The following is a 16114-nucleotide window of genomic DNA, read 5'->3' on the forward strand; positions in this document are numbered from 1 at the left end:
TTTTATTTGATAGATAGACATGTTGCAACTTAAAAACGCAAACAAATAACTAGTGGATTTGAATCGTTTTAATTCTTGTGGGCTCAAAGCGATTGAATTGGGCACTATATGTACAAAGTTACTGGTCTCTTGAAGCATCGCTTAATTGTGCTTACATCCAATTTCTGGAGAATATCCAGTGTTTTGAACACTTAAAAGTTTAAATACGAGGCTTTATCTTTTCACTGGCAATATTTTTTTGGAAAAAGGCCATCCTAGGTAGATTTTAAAACATTTCTTTGATATCGGCTCAAAGTCATTTTGTTTTTCTTCGGGCTGTTTGTATTGGTTGCCCGTGTCCTTGCTGGCGGATGTAATCCACCCTGAAAAACGTCTTTTACCATTTAACTTAAAGCCAGAGATTAGATTAGCTTCTCGTAAATAGTTCTTGGCTTATCCCTAGACGTCAAAAATTGAGCCTCTTATAGTAGCCCACATTATAGTGTGCCTAGTCTTAGATCGTTTTGACTGAAGTTTGACAGATTCCTTCGCTTAATAAACCTGATTAAAGGACAATAGAGACCAATCGCAACGGCAAGATTTTGATTTTTCAAGGTTTCAACACGAGGGTATACACTTATCAATGAGGTCTTGGTCGACTTAGCAGTATATTCACATTTGCTTTTTGTGCGGAGTCAGTCCCAATATCTCAGCAGTAAAACCATGAGCAGAAAGACGTTTTGCTGATTAAGTTGAACATTCCGTAAATATTTTTTATTGCTGAGATTGTTTAAAATCTTCAAAATTACCACATAATCCTCAAAAATGAAGTTTTACTCAAGAATGTCCATGATAAATATCTATAAACTAGAGATCCTTTGAAAGTCTTTAACGATTTACTTTGTACAGGCTTTATATGTCTCAGTATTGTTGTTTTCAACCTTCCATATTCTGGATATCAACTACTATTACACAGATTGATCATTGCTTACGATCCTTTATCCAGAAGTGTACGGAAAAATGGGACTTTCAATAGAATCAAGCATTTAAACTACTCATTTGGTAAAGTTCTGCAGCCTTAAGATGGTCTTCTTAGAAGAAGATTCTTCATTACGAGAAGTAATTCTTCATTAGAGAAGTACAATAAATCAGTTTTGTTCATTGTAATTTTTAGCATCATAGCACGGACAGATCCGTTCCTGTAGGGTTTGAACATCGCTACGGTTCAATTCGTACATCCTAAAAATGTTAATCTTACAACAAGTAATAAAGTTGCTTTTGAGAAATATAGTTAACTGAAAATTATCGTTCACTTTTCCAGATGGTTGGACTACAGACGACCTCGTTTTTTTGTGGAGAGATGGTGATCCGGTTCAGATTAGAAAAAACCTTCACTTGCCTCGTTTTACATTAGAAAAGTTCTACACAGACTACTGTAACAGCAAGACTAATACCGGTAGGTTGCTTAATTAGTAGCTTGGAAATTTCTGGGGCGAAACTTCGGGGTTGAAAATTACTTTCTTGGTGAATATTTGTAACATTTAATTTTTTAACCCGATAATATCCTTTAGTTGTTCTAATACTCAAATATGCTATGACTGAACAGGCCAGTAACTAAAAATGTATGTTTCTGACTTTACTTCAAACCTCTTAACAAAAAATTAAAATATCAAACAGTTTGTGGCAACAAACTGTAATTTTGGAGAGATTCATCCAAATAGTAACCAAAACTGTAAAAAAAGGTTTTTGATACATATTGATGTATCACAAGAATTGGCTTCTTATGTTGAATATATATTAAGTTTATTAAGTTTAATGTTACCCATCAAAAGCTACGAGCCTGAAATAATTTGCCGTATTCTTAAAAAGAGGGGACAAAGCTCCAAAAAGTCAAGGAATTTTGATGAAAATTACACGATCACTTTCAGAATATCAGAAACCTGGCCCTAGAAAAACACTATTTATCATTGGGGAGTATACAGAAACCTTCGAGGGGTGGGAATTTTCTGAGATGGAGATTTTGACTTGGGAGAAGGACTTCGGGGATTTCGTTGGAAAGGAGGTTTCCGGGGGTGTACTTTTCAAGGGAAATATTACACGGGGGAATGTGTCAGAATTCCTGTACGAAATTATTTTTATCTGTCTTACTTTTTTATTTTGTGACTAAAATTTATACATGGAAATGTTCTGGGTAATTGTCAGTGAAAACTTTTAGTGGGGGTTGGAATTTTCCACGGAAGAGATTTTCCATTAGGGGAAGGGTGGGGGCTTCCAGAAAAATTTCAATGAGGGGGACTTTCGAAACGGTTTTAAAACCAATCAGAAATTTAATAAAAGAAGAGCTAAGACCTCATATGGCACTTGTGACAAGGTCGGAAGAGCCAAGAGCTCATATGGCATGAGCTCTAGCAAAATTCTAAGAATCAAAAGATTAATTTAAAAGAAAGATCATAGGCTTAATGCAGGTCGGGATTTAAAATAAGAGCTCTGAGACATGAGGTCTTTCTAAATATTTAAATTGATTAAGATCCGATCAACCACTCGTAAGTTGAAAATATCTCATTTTTTCAAATTTTTACTTACCCTTCAGCTCCCCCCCCAGACGATCGAATAAAGGAAAACGATTTTATCAAGTCAATTTGTGCAGGTCCCTGACACGCCTACCAATTTTTATCGTCCTAGCACGTCCAGAAGCACCGAACTCGCCAAAGCACTGGCCCCCCCTTAGCTCCCCCAAAGAGAGCGGATCCAGTCCAGTTATGTCAATGACGTATCTACTACATTTGATTTTTCTACCCACCAAATTTCATCCCGATCTCTCCACTCTAAGTGTTTTCCAAGATTTCCTGTTTCCCCCTCCAAATCCCCCCCATGTCACCTAATCTGGTCGGGATTTAAGATAGGAGCTTTGAGACGTGAATTCCTTCTAAATGTCAAATTTAAAAATACCTCATGAACGTTCACCCGTTATTAAGTTAAAAATACCTCAATTTTTCAAATTTTTCCGAATTAACAACCCCTCCAACTCCCCCCAAGAGAGCGGATTCAGTCCGGTTATGTCAATCACGTATCTAGGACTTGTGTTTATTCTCTCCACCAAGTTTCATCCTAATCTCTCCATTCTAAGCGTTTTCCAAGATTTTCGGTTCCGCCCCAAATTTTCCCCAATGACACTGTATCCAGTTTGGATTTAAAATAATGGATTTAATTTAATATGAGTTACGAGGTCCTTCTAAATATGAAATTTCATTGAGATCCAATCACTCCTTCGTAAGTTAAAAATACTTCATTTTTTCTAATTTTTCAGAACTATCCCTCCCCCCAACTCCCCCAAAAAGAGAGAATCCGTTCTGGTTGTGTAAAATACGTATCTAGGACTTATGCTTACTTTACCCGCTAAGTTTCATCCCGATCCCTCCACTCTAAGTGTTTTCCAGGATTTTAGGTTCCCCCCTCCAACTCCCTCTGTTGTCACCAGATCCAGTCGGAATTTAAAGTAGAAGTCTGAGACACGATATTTTTCTAAATATCAAATTTCACTAAGACCCGATCACCCGTTCGTAAGTTAAAAATACCTCATTTTTCTACTTTTTCCGAATTAACCGTCCCCCACTTCCCCCAAAATACCTCATTTTTCTACTTTTTCCGAATTAACCGTCCCCCACTTCCCCCAGATGGTCGAATCGGGGAAACGATTTTTTTTTTTTATTTAATTTGATCTGGTCCCTGATACGTCTGCCAAATTCCATCGTCCTAGCTTATCTGGAAGTGCCTAAACTAGCAAAACCGGGACTGACAGTCCGACAGACCGACAGAATTTGCGATCGCTCTATGGCATTTGGTATTTACCAAGTGCCATAAAAACTAGTCTTTCTTCAACTGAAAGCAAGCCTAGGAAAATTTTACAGACAGAGATGTCCGTAGGAAATTTAAAGGGAATTTTCGGCAAGGATGGTATTGTCCAAGGGAATGTTCCGATAAGAGATTTTATCCTGGAGATACATTCCATTGAAAAACTTTTCGTGGGGAGGGGGATTTTCCTGTGGAGGGGGAGGGAGATTTCAGGGTATTATTTGAAAAACTATCAGAATTACCATAAAACTATCAAAACTATCATAAATAAGGAAAAGACAATTTTTTTTTAATTTAAAGTAAGGAACGACATTAAAACTCAAAACGAACCAAAATTATTCAGTATATGAGGGAGGCTACTCCCTCGTTAATACCTCGCTTTTTATGCTAAAGTTTGACCTGTTGTCAATTCTTCAAGGACTACTTAAAGAACTACTTAATTCTTTAAGAACTACTTTACAGAACTACCTGAAACACAAAGGCCGTTTAATTAGAATAAGAAGCTTTTTAAAGTATGAAAAAACTTTACCGTGAAGAAAGAGCTAATATGGAGGGGATGGCATCTCTCATATACCGAATCATTGTGTGTTTTTTGGTGTTGGTGAATGGTGTCTTGTGTTTGCCAATGGAGGAGTATTCTTGGAAATGTATGACCTGGCACGCGAAGGGTCTATGCAAAGTATCGCCAACTGTGCTGTCTCACAATGAGGGAGATATCTGGCTATATGAATCTTGCCGCAGCTGATATGGTATCTCCAGCTGACCCACTGGATATGTCAAAGATGGTTATTTTCAAAGGCAGTAATATATTGTTTTTTCTGTTCCGCAGCTAAATAAGACATTTCCTAGAGATAGCTGGAACAGATAAAACGTTGCTCTGGAACAGCCATAGCTTCAGCTGCTGACAGTATACTGTGGATTTCTAGACTGGAAGAAGCCAATGAAGTATTGTGTCGGCTAGGGCATTTCTGGTGTGTAGTTTTTTTTTCAGAATCACCACTGGAAGTCACTGCACCTAAGCACTTGAAGTCTGTCACCTGTTTGATATCGTCGCTTCTGAGCTGTTTTCCTATGGCTAAAATGCTCAATGACATTGCCTGAGTCTTTAGAGCACTGATTTGTATTCTGAACTGTTCAGCTATCTTTCCAAGTTTGTTAAAAATTCCTAAAGCTTATGCTTTTCGGCTTGTATGAGCTGTACACAATTGACTAAGTCAACGTTCTCGAGAAACTTCTCTGCAATTCAGATTCTCTGTCTATTTATGTGTCTAAATAAGTAGTTGATGACTAGGCTTCCTTGACACTAGTCATAATTTTGAAGCAACTCGTGTTGCCATGTATTCTGGCTCTTCGTATATGTCAACAAGGTGGGTATTAGACGAACTAGTTTTTGGGAAGTTTGACTATACATTCTGTTCTCTATTTTTGTGGGAGCCTTTCGATCTAACACAGGAGCAAGAAGAAGGATAGCCAGATGATCAAGATTCGTCGTAGGCTAGAACTGATCATTCAAGTTGGTGATGTTTGGCACAAAAGGAATCAAAGAGAGTGTTGATTACCCTTCTGTAGCTTTTGGCTTTTAAAAAAGACGCATAGACTTTTCATTTCAATCGAATGACCCCCTTTCTAGTTTCTTAAGAAATCCCTTTCCATTTGAAATGGAGGGGACAAAATTTGGAACTTTTCAGACTCTTTTTAGGGCTGAATTCTGAGGGTAGGCAATTTTTTTCCTTCTATGTTGGGGTCCCCTTAGCCGAAGTTTTCAAATGTGATTTTTAGACCAATTTAAAATATTCGGTGCTTTTTTAGCACCTTTTCTTAGAGGAGGGACCAATCTTTTGAATAATTTTTTGTGCCTTAGCCTTGCTGGCCCAAGGACTTAAGGCAGTAAGTTTCAAAGCGATCAGGCAAAAAAAATCTTGTAGCTTATTTCAATGCCTCTAACGCCTCCCCTTTCCTACAGCAAATTTTCGATGATCTTGCTGACCAAGAAAACAACCCCTAAGATCACTAGACTCCCAAGATGAAACATGCCACCCCTTCCCCTTACTTTCCACCATAAAATATATCTGTAAACAATTCACAGTTTCCATAATTTAAAACCCTTTTCCCAGGGCCTCTGGGGGCTATGTCGTTCTTGAGTGCTAATTTATTGATATTTTCAAAATATTTTGAACAAAATGGCTGCCTCGGAATGCTGATTAGATGTCCTAAGAGGCTACAAAAGGACAAGAACAGAGGCAACGCTAAAGCATTCCCTATAATTAAGAGCCGTAAGGCTTCAATGCGTTATTTCGTTTTAACCAGAGGCACTTCATATGGAAGGGGTGATCGTGTTAACTTCGGAGGGAGTTTATTCGATTGGATATCAAAGTTCTAGTGCCATTTTTAAGGATCAAAAGTGACTGGAGGGCAACCAGCCCCTCCCCCAGCCCCGTTTCTGTAAGTACATCCGAGTAACATATTTAGCTCTTAAGTTCTGACTGGTTTGCTTAAAGTAAATTTGACTGCTCAATACAATACAATAACTTATTACTTATAACAAGAACAACTAGTCTAAAGGAGCTCAGAGCAAGCCGACATTAAGATTCAGAGCGGTTTCCATGTTCGACAAAAAATTACTAATATTTAAGCTACATTTTTCGTTTCGGTTTACGGGAAAGTATCAGCTAGAACGATAGAAAAATTAACTTTGTATTAGGCGTCGTGTAAGATTTTTGTCAATGCGGTTTACTTGCATCTTTTGTGCATTAATTTCTGCACGATCATCGTCAAATTGGGAAACTTGGGGGCAAATTAAAAACCTATTGAAAATAGATTGAAAATCTTATTAATGAATTAATGAATATGAAGCTATCGGTAATGGTTTTATTTCATGCTTTACTCATTGAAATTGCTCACAATTTAATAGCCAATTATAAGGTATATTAAGTTATTAGTTAGTTAGACGTTCCAGGTTAACAGTTACTTCACATTAATTTTAAGTGAAATACGAATTAGATTACAATTTCAACCTAAAACAGATTCTGATTCTTAACCTCCCAGATTTTCTGGAATCTGAGCACTTCAGTATTATGAGAACTCAACGTCTAGAAGCCTAGATTGGCAAAAATACGAAAGGTCAAGAAACATTCCTATCAAGGGTAGCCGCTAGCAACGTGAACCTTCGTGAGCTGGAAATTTTTGAAGATGCTAGACAACGCTGAGTCTGCTTTCGATTTTTTTTTCTTTGAGAAGTGTCAGACATGGGCAACATAAGGAATAGGACAAGAAGAATCGTTCGAAGCAAAAATCGTTTATAGATAAGTGATGCATACTACGGACTTTTTTGACAATAACCACTTTTACTGCTAAAATAGCATATTTTCTTAATGGCCTTCTGTATGCCTAAGAAAAGACTGCTTGTCTCGTCTTTCAGAACTTTCAGCACATATTCAGTTATTCCACTTTTTGTTCCGTTTCCATGTTCAATATTTACTTTTCAATAAAGTTTGACGTGTATAAAAGATAATACTACTAAAAAAGCAAAATGTCTTCTTATATGAGTTTCGTTTTATATCTTCCAACTATTGTGTGTTTTTAACGTGAATAAGGTTCACCGGGATTATTTTAGTTTCGGCGTATGAGTATCTCAAGTAGTTAAAATACTTTGGAATACATCCCCTGTAGCATAAATAAAACAGTAAAATATTTTAGGGCTTTGGTCATTTTCAAATTTTAAAAAATCTATCAAATAGACACGTTCTCGTAAAACCTCGTCTGCAAATTAAAAATCTTTTTCGAACTGTAGATCTAATTTTCCGTCTCATTATCTCTAAACCCTAGCCTTGCCCTCGTATAAGGACAAAAGCTATCTAAAAGTCATCTCTTGTTCAAGTGCAAGAGGCCTTGAAGACCCTAACTTTCGCCAAATTGTCCCCATGAAAAATTCCTTTTCTGAGGCAATAGGCTCCGCAGCACGCGCATAAGTTGTATAGTATTCCTATAGGAATAGAGCCTGATTTTATCTCGAGGATTACACTTGACAAATACAAACAAACTACTAACTGTACTAAAAGCCCAAAGAGAATTGAAAGCTATATATAGAAGTTGGAATACGGAGTATGAAAGCGTAACCTTCCACGATTTAACAAAGACAGGGATTATAAACTATTAGTATTTATTTTTGTGTAGTATCTAGCAACTTTGTTCAATAAGCAGTACCAGGGGACCGAGCATCGCTCAGTAAAAAGAAAGAAAGTTTTTTATTATATTTTTCAAAATAGCTTTATTTTCATTTATATGAATTTAGAGTTATAATACGTTGTACAAAATAAAACCATTATTTTACTGGACGTCAGGGTATTTATGACGTCATTCATATGAAAAAGGTTCTCAAAAAACGAATTTCTCTAAGTTGCGACCTATCTAAATCGTTTTTCACACCGGCAGACAAACAATTGTACTATTAAGAATATTTCTATTAAAAGAATAATAATCATTGAGTGAAATCTGGTATACAACTTATTATCGCAATTTACCTGTCACCATGCGTTGGATTTAACCCGAAGGAATTAAGAATCCAAAACTCACTTCGCAGCTATCGAAAAGCTTATAACCAGCTGATTTGTCTAAAAAAAAAATGTGTTTGAAATTCCTTTTACTTACGCTCCAGGCTTTCAGTTTTCAGGGATCTCTAATTTCAGTCAGCAGACGAATTATGAAATATACTAAGGAAGCTGGAAGGAAAAAGCAAATTTTCTAAATTTGTGATCAATTTAAGCTATTATTTGTACCAGAAAATGGTTATGTAACAATTTTCAGAAAAAAAAATATAGTGTCGTTTTCGAGAAAAATTTACAGAGAAATAAGCTATATATAAAGCTATACTTGTATATAATCGTACATAAACCTAATTGTATGAACCGGAAAAGGGTATCGTATAATTGTATATAATAAAATAAAGTTTGCCCTCCTCCATGGGGCAAACTAAAAGTGTGTAAACTGGGCAGGGTTTGAAGCTAAGGGAAAAGTTGGGGTTGTACAAAGTGAATTCAAATATATTTTAAATACTAATTCCTGTCATCACTGGTAATTTCTGTATAGAAAAAATCACGTGTTTAAATGTTTGTAATATTTACTAAACTGGTTTATTGACATTCAAAAGATTTGTATTACTTTTACGCAACAAGTACCAAAATTAGCTTATTACTGTAGAATGTTCCCCAATTTTCAAACCCTGTTGAGTCACACTTTCTCTCCATGGTGCCGCATTGATTTTCTGCTTGTTCCATCTATTTATCTCCTAATTCCGTCCTATTAACTATATTTATTTTGCCATTAGAGTTGATTCCCACTGGGATAGCAATGTAAATAATCCCTTTAACCACCTCAGTGTCTACAATATCCTGAATGGTCCTTTGTTGGCCTTAGAAAATTGTTTTCATTTAGTAACTTGTGACAGCCATTCTAAAGGAACCTAAATGGATTGTGTAAAAAGGTTATTTTACCATCACTTTTGGAGAAAAAAAATGATTTATTATAGTAACTGTACGATAAGCAGATTTTTAGATTTTAAATATTGCAACTGATATAGGGTAAAACTTGCTCGCATTAGGAGGTTCGTTGAAGTTGACGAGAACTGTAGAGGATTTGTGTTGGTTAAATGGCCGAAATTGCCACTTTGCTCGCTTGTGATCTCTTTCGATATTTTAAGGGGCACTAGAACGGCGGTCTTCCATTTAAATATGCTCTTCTCTAATATTCTAGGACCACTGACTATCTATGAGCATCTAGAAAAAACAGCAACAAAAAAAAACACACGTCCGTTGCCATTCTTCTCACAAAAATGTACTACGTTTTTCATATTTATAGATTCAAGGGGATTTTCAAACTTGCAGAATTTGGTGGTGTAGTTTCCATTAAGATAACATTGATTTCAGAGTTGGTTTCTCAGGTATTTTCTGTTTAACGAATTACCTCCAGCTCATCAGATGGATAAATTAAATTATATATTTGGAAACAGCATAAAAAAACAGAATGTGTCTAAGCTGCACATTCTTTTAAACTTCCGTCTTTCGAGTATCTGTTAGGCATAACAGAGTTCACATTTTTGCTTACTGTTCATTATCCTCGACAGAATGAAATGCCAAAAATTATGTAGGGGATCAAGCTACGGAGGGAACGTCCTTATTTGGGCACTAAAGCTTCCCTATACTACGGAGGGAACATTGTTTATTTTGACACTAAAGCTTGCCTGTGCAACAGAGCTTACACTCTTATTTGGGCACTAAAGCTTGCCTATATTACAAAAGAAAACCCTTATTTAGGTACTAAAGCTTGCTTATATTCCAGAAGAAACACCCTTATTTTGACATTAAAGCTTGCCTATACTAAACTAGAGCGTTGACCTACTTACATAAACATACTACAAGAGATAATTCATTAGCATAATAAAACGGGTGTCTCATTTTCAAATACCTGTCTGGACGCTAATTTAAATACGTGTCCTGATGATTTAATTCTATAAAAAAGAATTTGGATTGAATGAAACTGGTCTTATCATGTGCTTGGGTATAGTAAGCCGGCGAAGTTATCTTCCCCGATGAATCAATTGCTACGGCATTTTTTAAGAGGGAACTTATGGTCATCTACGTCCAGCCCCCAAAGGGCCAAATGCATCTCCCCCAACTTTTTCCCTCCCCCCTTTTTTGTACTTAATTTTTTTAACTTATTTTTTTTACTTTACTTTGTTTGCTTGTCCCCGTGTCTCTGTTTGTGCGTTTGTATGTCTTAATCTGTATGTTTGTAGGTTTTTTGTTCTCTCTCTGTGTGAATGAGTGTTTGAATGGCGGTTTCCTCGTCTCTCTCACTCTGTCTGTGTGTCTGAGCATGTTTTTGCATGTTTCTGTGTTTGTCTTTGTGTGTTTCTATGTCTAACTCTGCGTGTTTGTATGCGCTTTTGTCTCTCTCTCTCTCACTTTCTGTGTATGTTTGTCTGAGCGACTGTTTGCTTGTCTCTGTGTCTGTTTTTGTGTGTTTTTGTGTTGATTTTGCTAATATCACGTAAGGTCTCGAAAATGCAATACAGAATTCTCGTTATATCAGGCGAAAGTTTGATAATGTAGTGCAAGATGTTTGATAATATCAGACAAGATTTTGGTAATATCAGACAAGATTTGGAAACACTTGGCTAAACTTTGTATCAGTATTACAACCTATTATCATATATCCAAAAAAGTCCAAAAAAGCTCTAAGTCAAAAAAAGAAAAAAATGTCACTACAAACATTATTTTTCTAATAGGAAAAGTCACGACTAAAATATCTATATTCCGTGTTTAGAAATACAACAGTGGATTTTTTTTTTTTAATTATATTTTACGTCATTTTAAGACATAAAAATAGTTGAAAAAATTCTATGTACTAGAAAATCCAGCCAAAAAAAATCTAAGTTCAAAAAAATTATGTACAAAAATGGGGCAAAAAGTTCGGGAGATACATTTGGCCCTTTGGAGGTTGGACATGGATGACCATAAGTTCCCTCTAAAAAATGCCGTAGCAATTGATTCATGGGGGAACATAACTTCGCCAGTTTACTATACGCTATACCACACCATCAGACTCAGCGTATCCGACAGCCCTACTATAGATGTTTCAAGCTCCTATCTACAAGAATATGGAATTTCACATTTTTTGCCAGAAGACAGATCACGGATGCATGTTTATTTGTTGTTGTTTTTTTTCTATTGGTGATCGTATCAACCCAGTTGTCCTAGAATGTCACGAAAGGGCTCATTCTAAATGAAATTAAAAGTTCTAGTGCCCTTTGTAAGTGACCTAAAAAATTGGAGGGCACCTAGGCCCCCTCCCACGTTAATTTTTTTCCCAAATTCACCCGATCAAAATTATGAAATAGCCATTCTGTCCAGCATAGTCGAAAAACCTAATAACTATTTCTTTGGGGACAACTTAATCCCCTTCAGTCCACGGGGGAGGGGCTGCAAGTTACAAACTTTGACCATTGTTTATATATAGTAATGGCTATCGGGAAGTATACAGACGTTTTTAGGCGGACTTTTTTGAGTTGGGGTGGGGATGTGTTGGGGGAGGGGGTTACATAGGGGAATATTACCATGGAGGAATTTATCATGAGGGAAGAGAATTTCCATGAAGGGGGCGCAGGATTTTCTAGTATTATTAAAAAGATAAAACAATAAGAAAATAAATTAAAAAAAAGTTTTATTCGACTGGAAGTAAGGAGCAGCATTAAAACAAAACAAACAGAAAATGTTATGCATATAAGGGGGCTCGTCTCCTCCAAAATACCTCGCTCTTTCCGCTAAAGAATTTTTAGTAATTTCAACTATTTATTATACGGCCTTTGTGATTCAGGGGTCATTCTTAAAGAATTAGGATGGAATTCAAGCCTTAGTGTAAAAAGTGAAGTATTTACGAGGGGGCGAACCCCCTCATATACATAATAAAAATATAGAAGTTCGTTACGTTAGTTAATTTGTAAGTTACATATATTTATTACTAATATAAACGTTAGTAAAAAAGGAAAAATTCTAGTTGTATTCTTTTTCACTGGGAATGATCTGTGCTCAACCACCTGTAAAGCCCAGGAATTACTCAACGAATTAATGCATGGCGGGAAGTCAATGGCATGATACTAAACAGCCGAAATAGTACGGTGATACATTTCAAATGACCATACCGAGCCTATTCCTACTGTCCATCTATTGTATGGCTGCGGGAGCAAACCTCAGTCTACAGAAGTTTCTTTGTGTAAATCTTGGTTGCTTCCTAATTTTTAAAAACTATATAAGCCATATTCGCTCGCTTGTCCCTAGGCAAGCTTATCTCTGTCTAGATGTCCGCTTCGACTATATTAGGCTCTTAGTGGGTACTGAGCCTAAGTGGCTCCATGGTACCATGTAACCTTAGTGGGTACCATGGCATGAGCTCGTTTACTCGTTTTTAGATGTTTTTATGTTAGATTTATTATTTATCTATATGATTGAGATTTCTTATCATTTATATTAGTACCTTTTGTATATTTGTTTTCTATGACTGTTTATTTAACTTTTGTGCGTTTTGGGTTTTATTTTTAATAGTAATTTCTGGTCGTCTTGAGTTTGAATTTGTTATTGGAATTTATTTCTACTGATCTCAAATCTAATATTGCTCTTTATCTTATTTGAAAAAAAAATTTTCGGAATGTTTTTTTATTAATTGATTTCTGTTCGTTTTGGATTGCCAAAGTTTAAGTTTTTCCACATTCCCCATTCCAATATCCAATATTTGTTTCAACATACAAGTTTCATCAGAGTTTCAAAACACTGAAGTGGTATTTTCCTTATATCAAAGTTTTAAGTTCAACATCCATGAAATTAGTCACGATTAGTTATAATAGCTGTTGCAAGTAGTCGCAATTCCAGTTTGGAGTGCTCACAGTGGCAATCGTAACAAGTCTCATTTGTAGCCACAGTAGAAATAGCAGTGGTAATAGTAGTGACTCTGAAAGTTGCAAGTATATACCATTACCCGTTCCTAAGATATTGCAGATCAATAACTTGTATGCAGACGCCTTTTTGATAATTTGGATTAACATACTCCTCAATATTTCCCGAAATTTTGTCTAAATATCCTTGGCATTTTTGGGCACATCCAGGATCAAACATTTTCCCTTTTCCCAATGATGAATCCTGCATTTAAAAATGGACAAATTACATAGTTTACATTCCTTATCCTGGGGGCTATTGGCGTGTGGTATCCCCAGAGGCATATCTATTTGACATTGTGACTATTTTGAATAATGTGGCTTCTTAAAATCTCATTCAGTGCTAAAACGGGCATCTAAAAAGGCAAAGGGGGAGGTTGCCCATTGTTCCTTTTTCAACATTTCTCTCAACAGACCTTTCAAGTTTCAACTTAGTATGTTTTGCTATTCCTTGGGCTCTGGTGGTTTTGGGGGCCATTGCATCACCAGAGGGATTCTTAATAGACCTTTTGACTGCTTTGAACAAATTATTTTTTCAAAATTTTCATCCGTGATGAGGGTACGAAGCATCCAAAAGGCGTAAAGGGAGCTGGTTGCCCTCTGATAGCTCTTCAACATCCCCCTTAACATCCTCTGAAATTTTCTTCTTAATTCCCTCATCCATTCCTTAGATATTGATGATTCACCCCTCTGATATTCAGCACTCGGATGTTTTTATTGCATTTGGCATCCCTCTCCAAAGCTTTGGAGGGGGGGGGGGTGGTATGTCATCCCCATAGGCGTTGCTCTTCTAGCTCTAGACTAGTTTGGATAATATATCTATTTTAAAAAGTTTGATCAGATTTTTTGGAAGGAAAACAAATAAAAAAGGCATGGGAGAGGATGACAGCCCTCCAGCCACTTTTCAACATATCCCTCAACTCCTGAGGGTTTAACTCATGTTCTGAAGGTTTCGACTCAATATTCTTAGCCGTTTTGAAAATATTGCAGATTCTCCTTTATGAAAAACTAGATGCACGTACTAAATTTTAATTTAGTGCTGTATACCCCTCAAGCATGATTTTCCTTAAAGTGTAGCTATTATACCTTTTGACTAGTTTAAACAAAATAAAATTTGATCATTGTTGGGTTCACCTAAAAAGGGAGAGAAGGGAGTGAGTGAGCCTGAGTGCCCTCCAATTTCTCTTCAGTATCTCTTCAACATAACTTCAAAGTTTCAACTTGATACCCCCAGTCTTTCATTAGGTAGTGGTGATATTCCCTTTTGACAAACAGCAAGTACGTTTTGAGTTTTGATTGTGTTGGACATCCCTCTGAACATTTCTTTAAAGTTTCGCCTTAATACCCTAAGCCTTTTTGGCGACCCAGGATGAAGCATGCCCTCTTTTCCAATAAAAATCTTTGTATCTAAACGATGGGCAACCTTCGTAGCTTACAGGTCTAGCTACTGGAGCTGGGGAAGGTAAGCCACAGAGGTATAGTTATTTGACCTTGGACTATTTTGAACAAAATAGCTATCTAAAATTTTTGATTAGATGAATTTGGGGGAAAGGAATGGGGCATTAGTTACCCCCCTGATTACTTTTGACTCTAAAAGGGGCACTAGAACTTCTGTTTTTTAATGAATGAGCCCACTACAAAGTTTATATGACCACCCTTCCATCTGAAGTGCCTCTGAAAAAAAGAAAAATAATGCATGGAAGTCTTATGGCTCTTTACTATAGGTAACGCTATAACGTTGCCTCTGATCATTAATTTCAATATTACTAATTTAAGTGTTTTTATTATATTCTGGCGCCTGTTCTTGCTTTTTTTTCATTTTTTATGTATTTCATGTTTTACTGCATTGTTATTGGTTATTTTGGCGTTTTATTGTAAGCCAAACTTCTAGTGCAAAATAACGGCTACATGTTGGTAACAGTGTTTTTTTTATGGATAAATTGAATGATCGAATGATTGATTGTATCACCTTGTTAAAATTTTGTTTTTCACGTACTTTTTAATTTCAGATTATTTGGATAGCGATACTTTATTTAGCAATTATTTTTGCAGCAATCATGGTGTTCGATTCTCTAGCTTAGCTTAGTCCCATTCCTGAATCAGTTTCAAATGGAGATTCCCCCTCATTTGGCAATTTTTCAAACAGATTTTTTAAATGTTCGGTTACTATGGGCTGGAGTTCTTTACATGTTGCATTTGACGACGCAACCATGATTGAACGAATGCTTGTTTCTTGAAAATCTACTACAGCAACGTGGTGTGGACATTTTGAGCTTGCAGATCCTGCATATAAGACAAATTAAGGATAAAAAAAAGTGGTTGTTATTTACAAAAATTTCAAAGTTTTGTGAATAATTAACTAGTAAGGGAAATAGATTCTTATCGTATCGCTGAAAACCTGCACTCCAATTACTTGTCACAATAGTTTTAATTCAAATTGAGGCATTTATAACGGCATTGTGCCACTTTATTTATACCCCCATCTATGACTTGAGCCGCACATTTAAGGCTGGCTATTGTTTCTTTTTATTGTCACAATACTACAAGAACTTCTAAGTATGCAGTGGTCAGCGAATGTTGTATGGTTCAAAATATGAACCTGCAAAAGCTGAAGTTGTCTGGAGCAAGTTCGAAGACATAACATCTAGAACAACCCAGAGTTCAGGAGTATGACAGACCATTTCCTGGTGGAGTTGTCATACATACCCATAGCTTCTCTTGGATCATTTTCTTTTCAATTTTGCGACGTTCCACATTATCTACATTTGGAGCGCGCTTCAAACGGTTATCGTTTGGAACATG

General features: G+C 36.3%; 1 protein-coding gene across 4 annotated transcripts in view; it reads left to right on the plus strand.

Annotated features, from left to right (window-relative positions):
* LOC136042011 (glutamate-gated chloride channel-like) overlaps positions 1 to 16114 on the plus strand; it is a 261734-nt gene that overhangs the window by 214577 nt on the left and 31043 nt on the right. For all 4 annotated transcript variants that reach the window (XM_065726850.1, XM_065726852.1, XM_065726853.1 and 1 more), the window contains one exon: positions 1301 to 1435. In XM_065726850.1, coding sequence (XP_065582922.1) covers positions 1301 to 1435 — 135 coding nt within the window. The remainder of the gene's footprint in view (positions 1 to 1300; positions 1436 to 16114) is intronic.

This window comes from Artemia franciscana, unplaced genomic scaffold (assembly GCF_032884065.1).
Source record: "Artemia franciscana unplaced genomic scaffold, ASM3288406v1 PGA_scaffold_55, whole genome shotgun sequence".
NCBI classification, from domain to species: Eukaryota; Metazoa; Arthropoda; class Branchiopoda; order Anostraca; family Artemiidae; genus Artemia; species Artemia franciscana.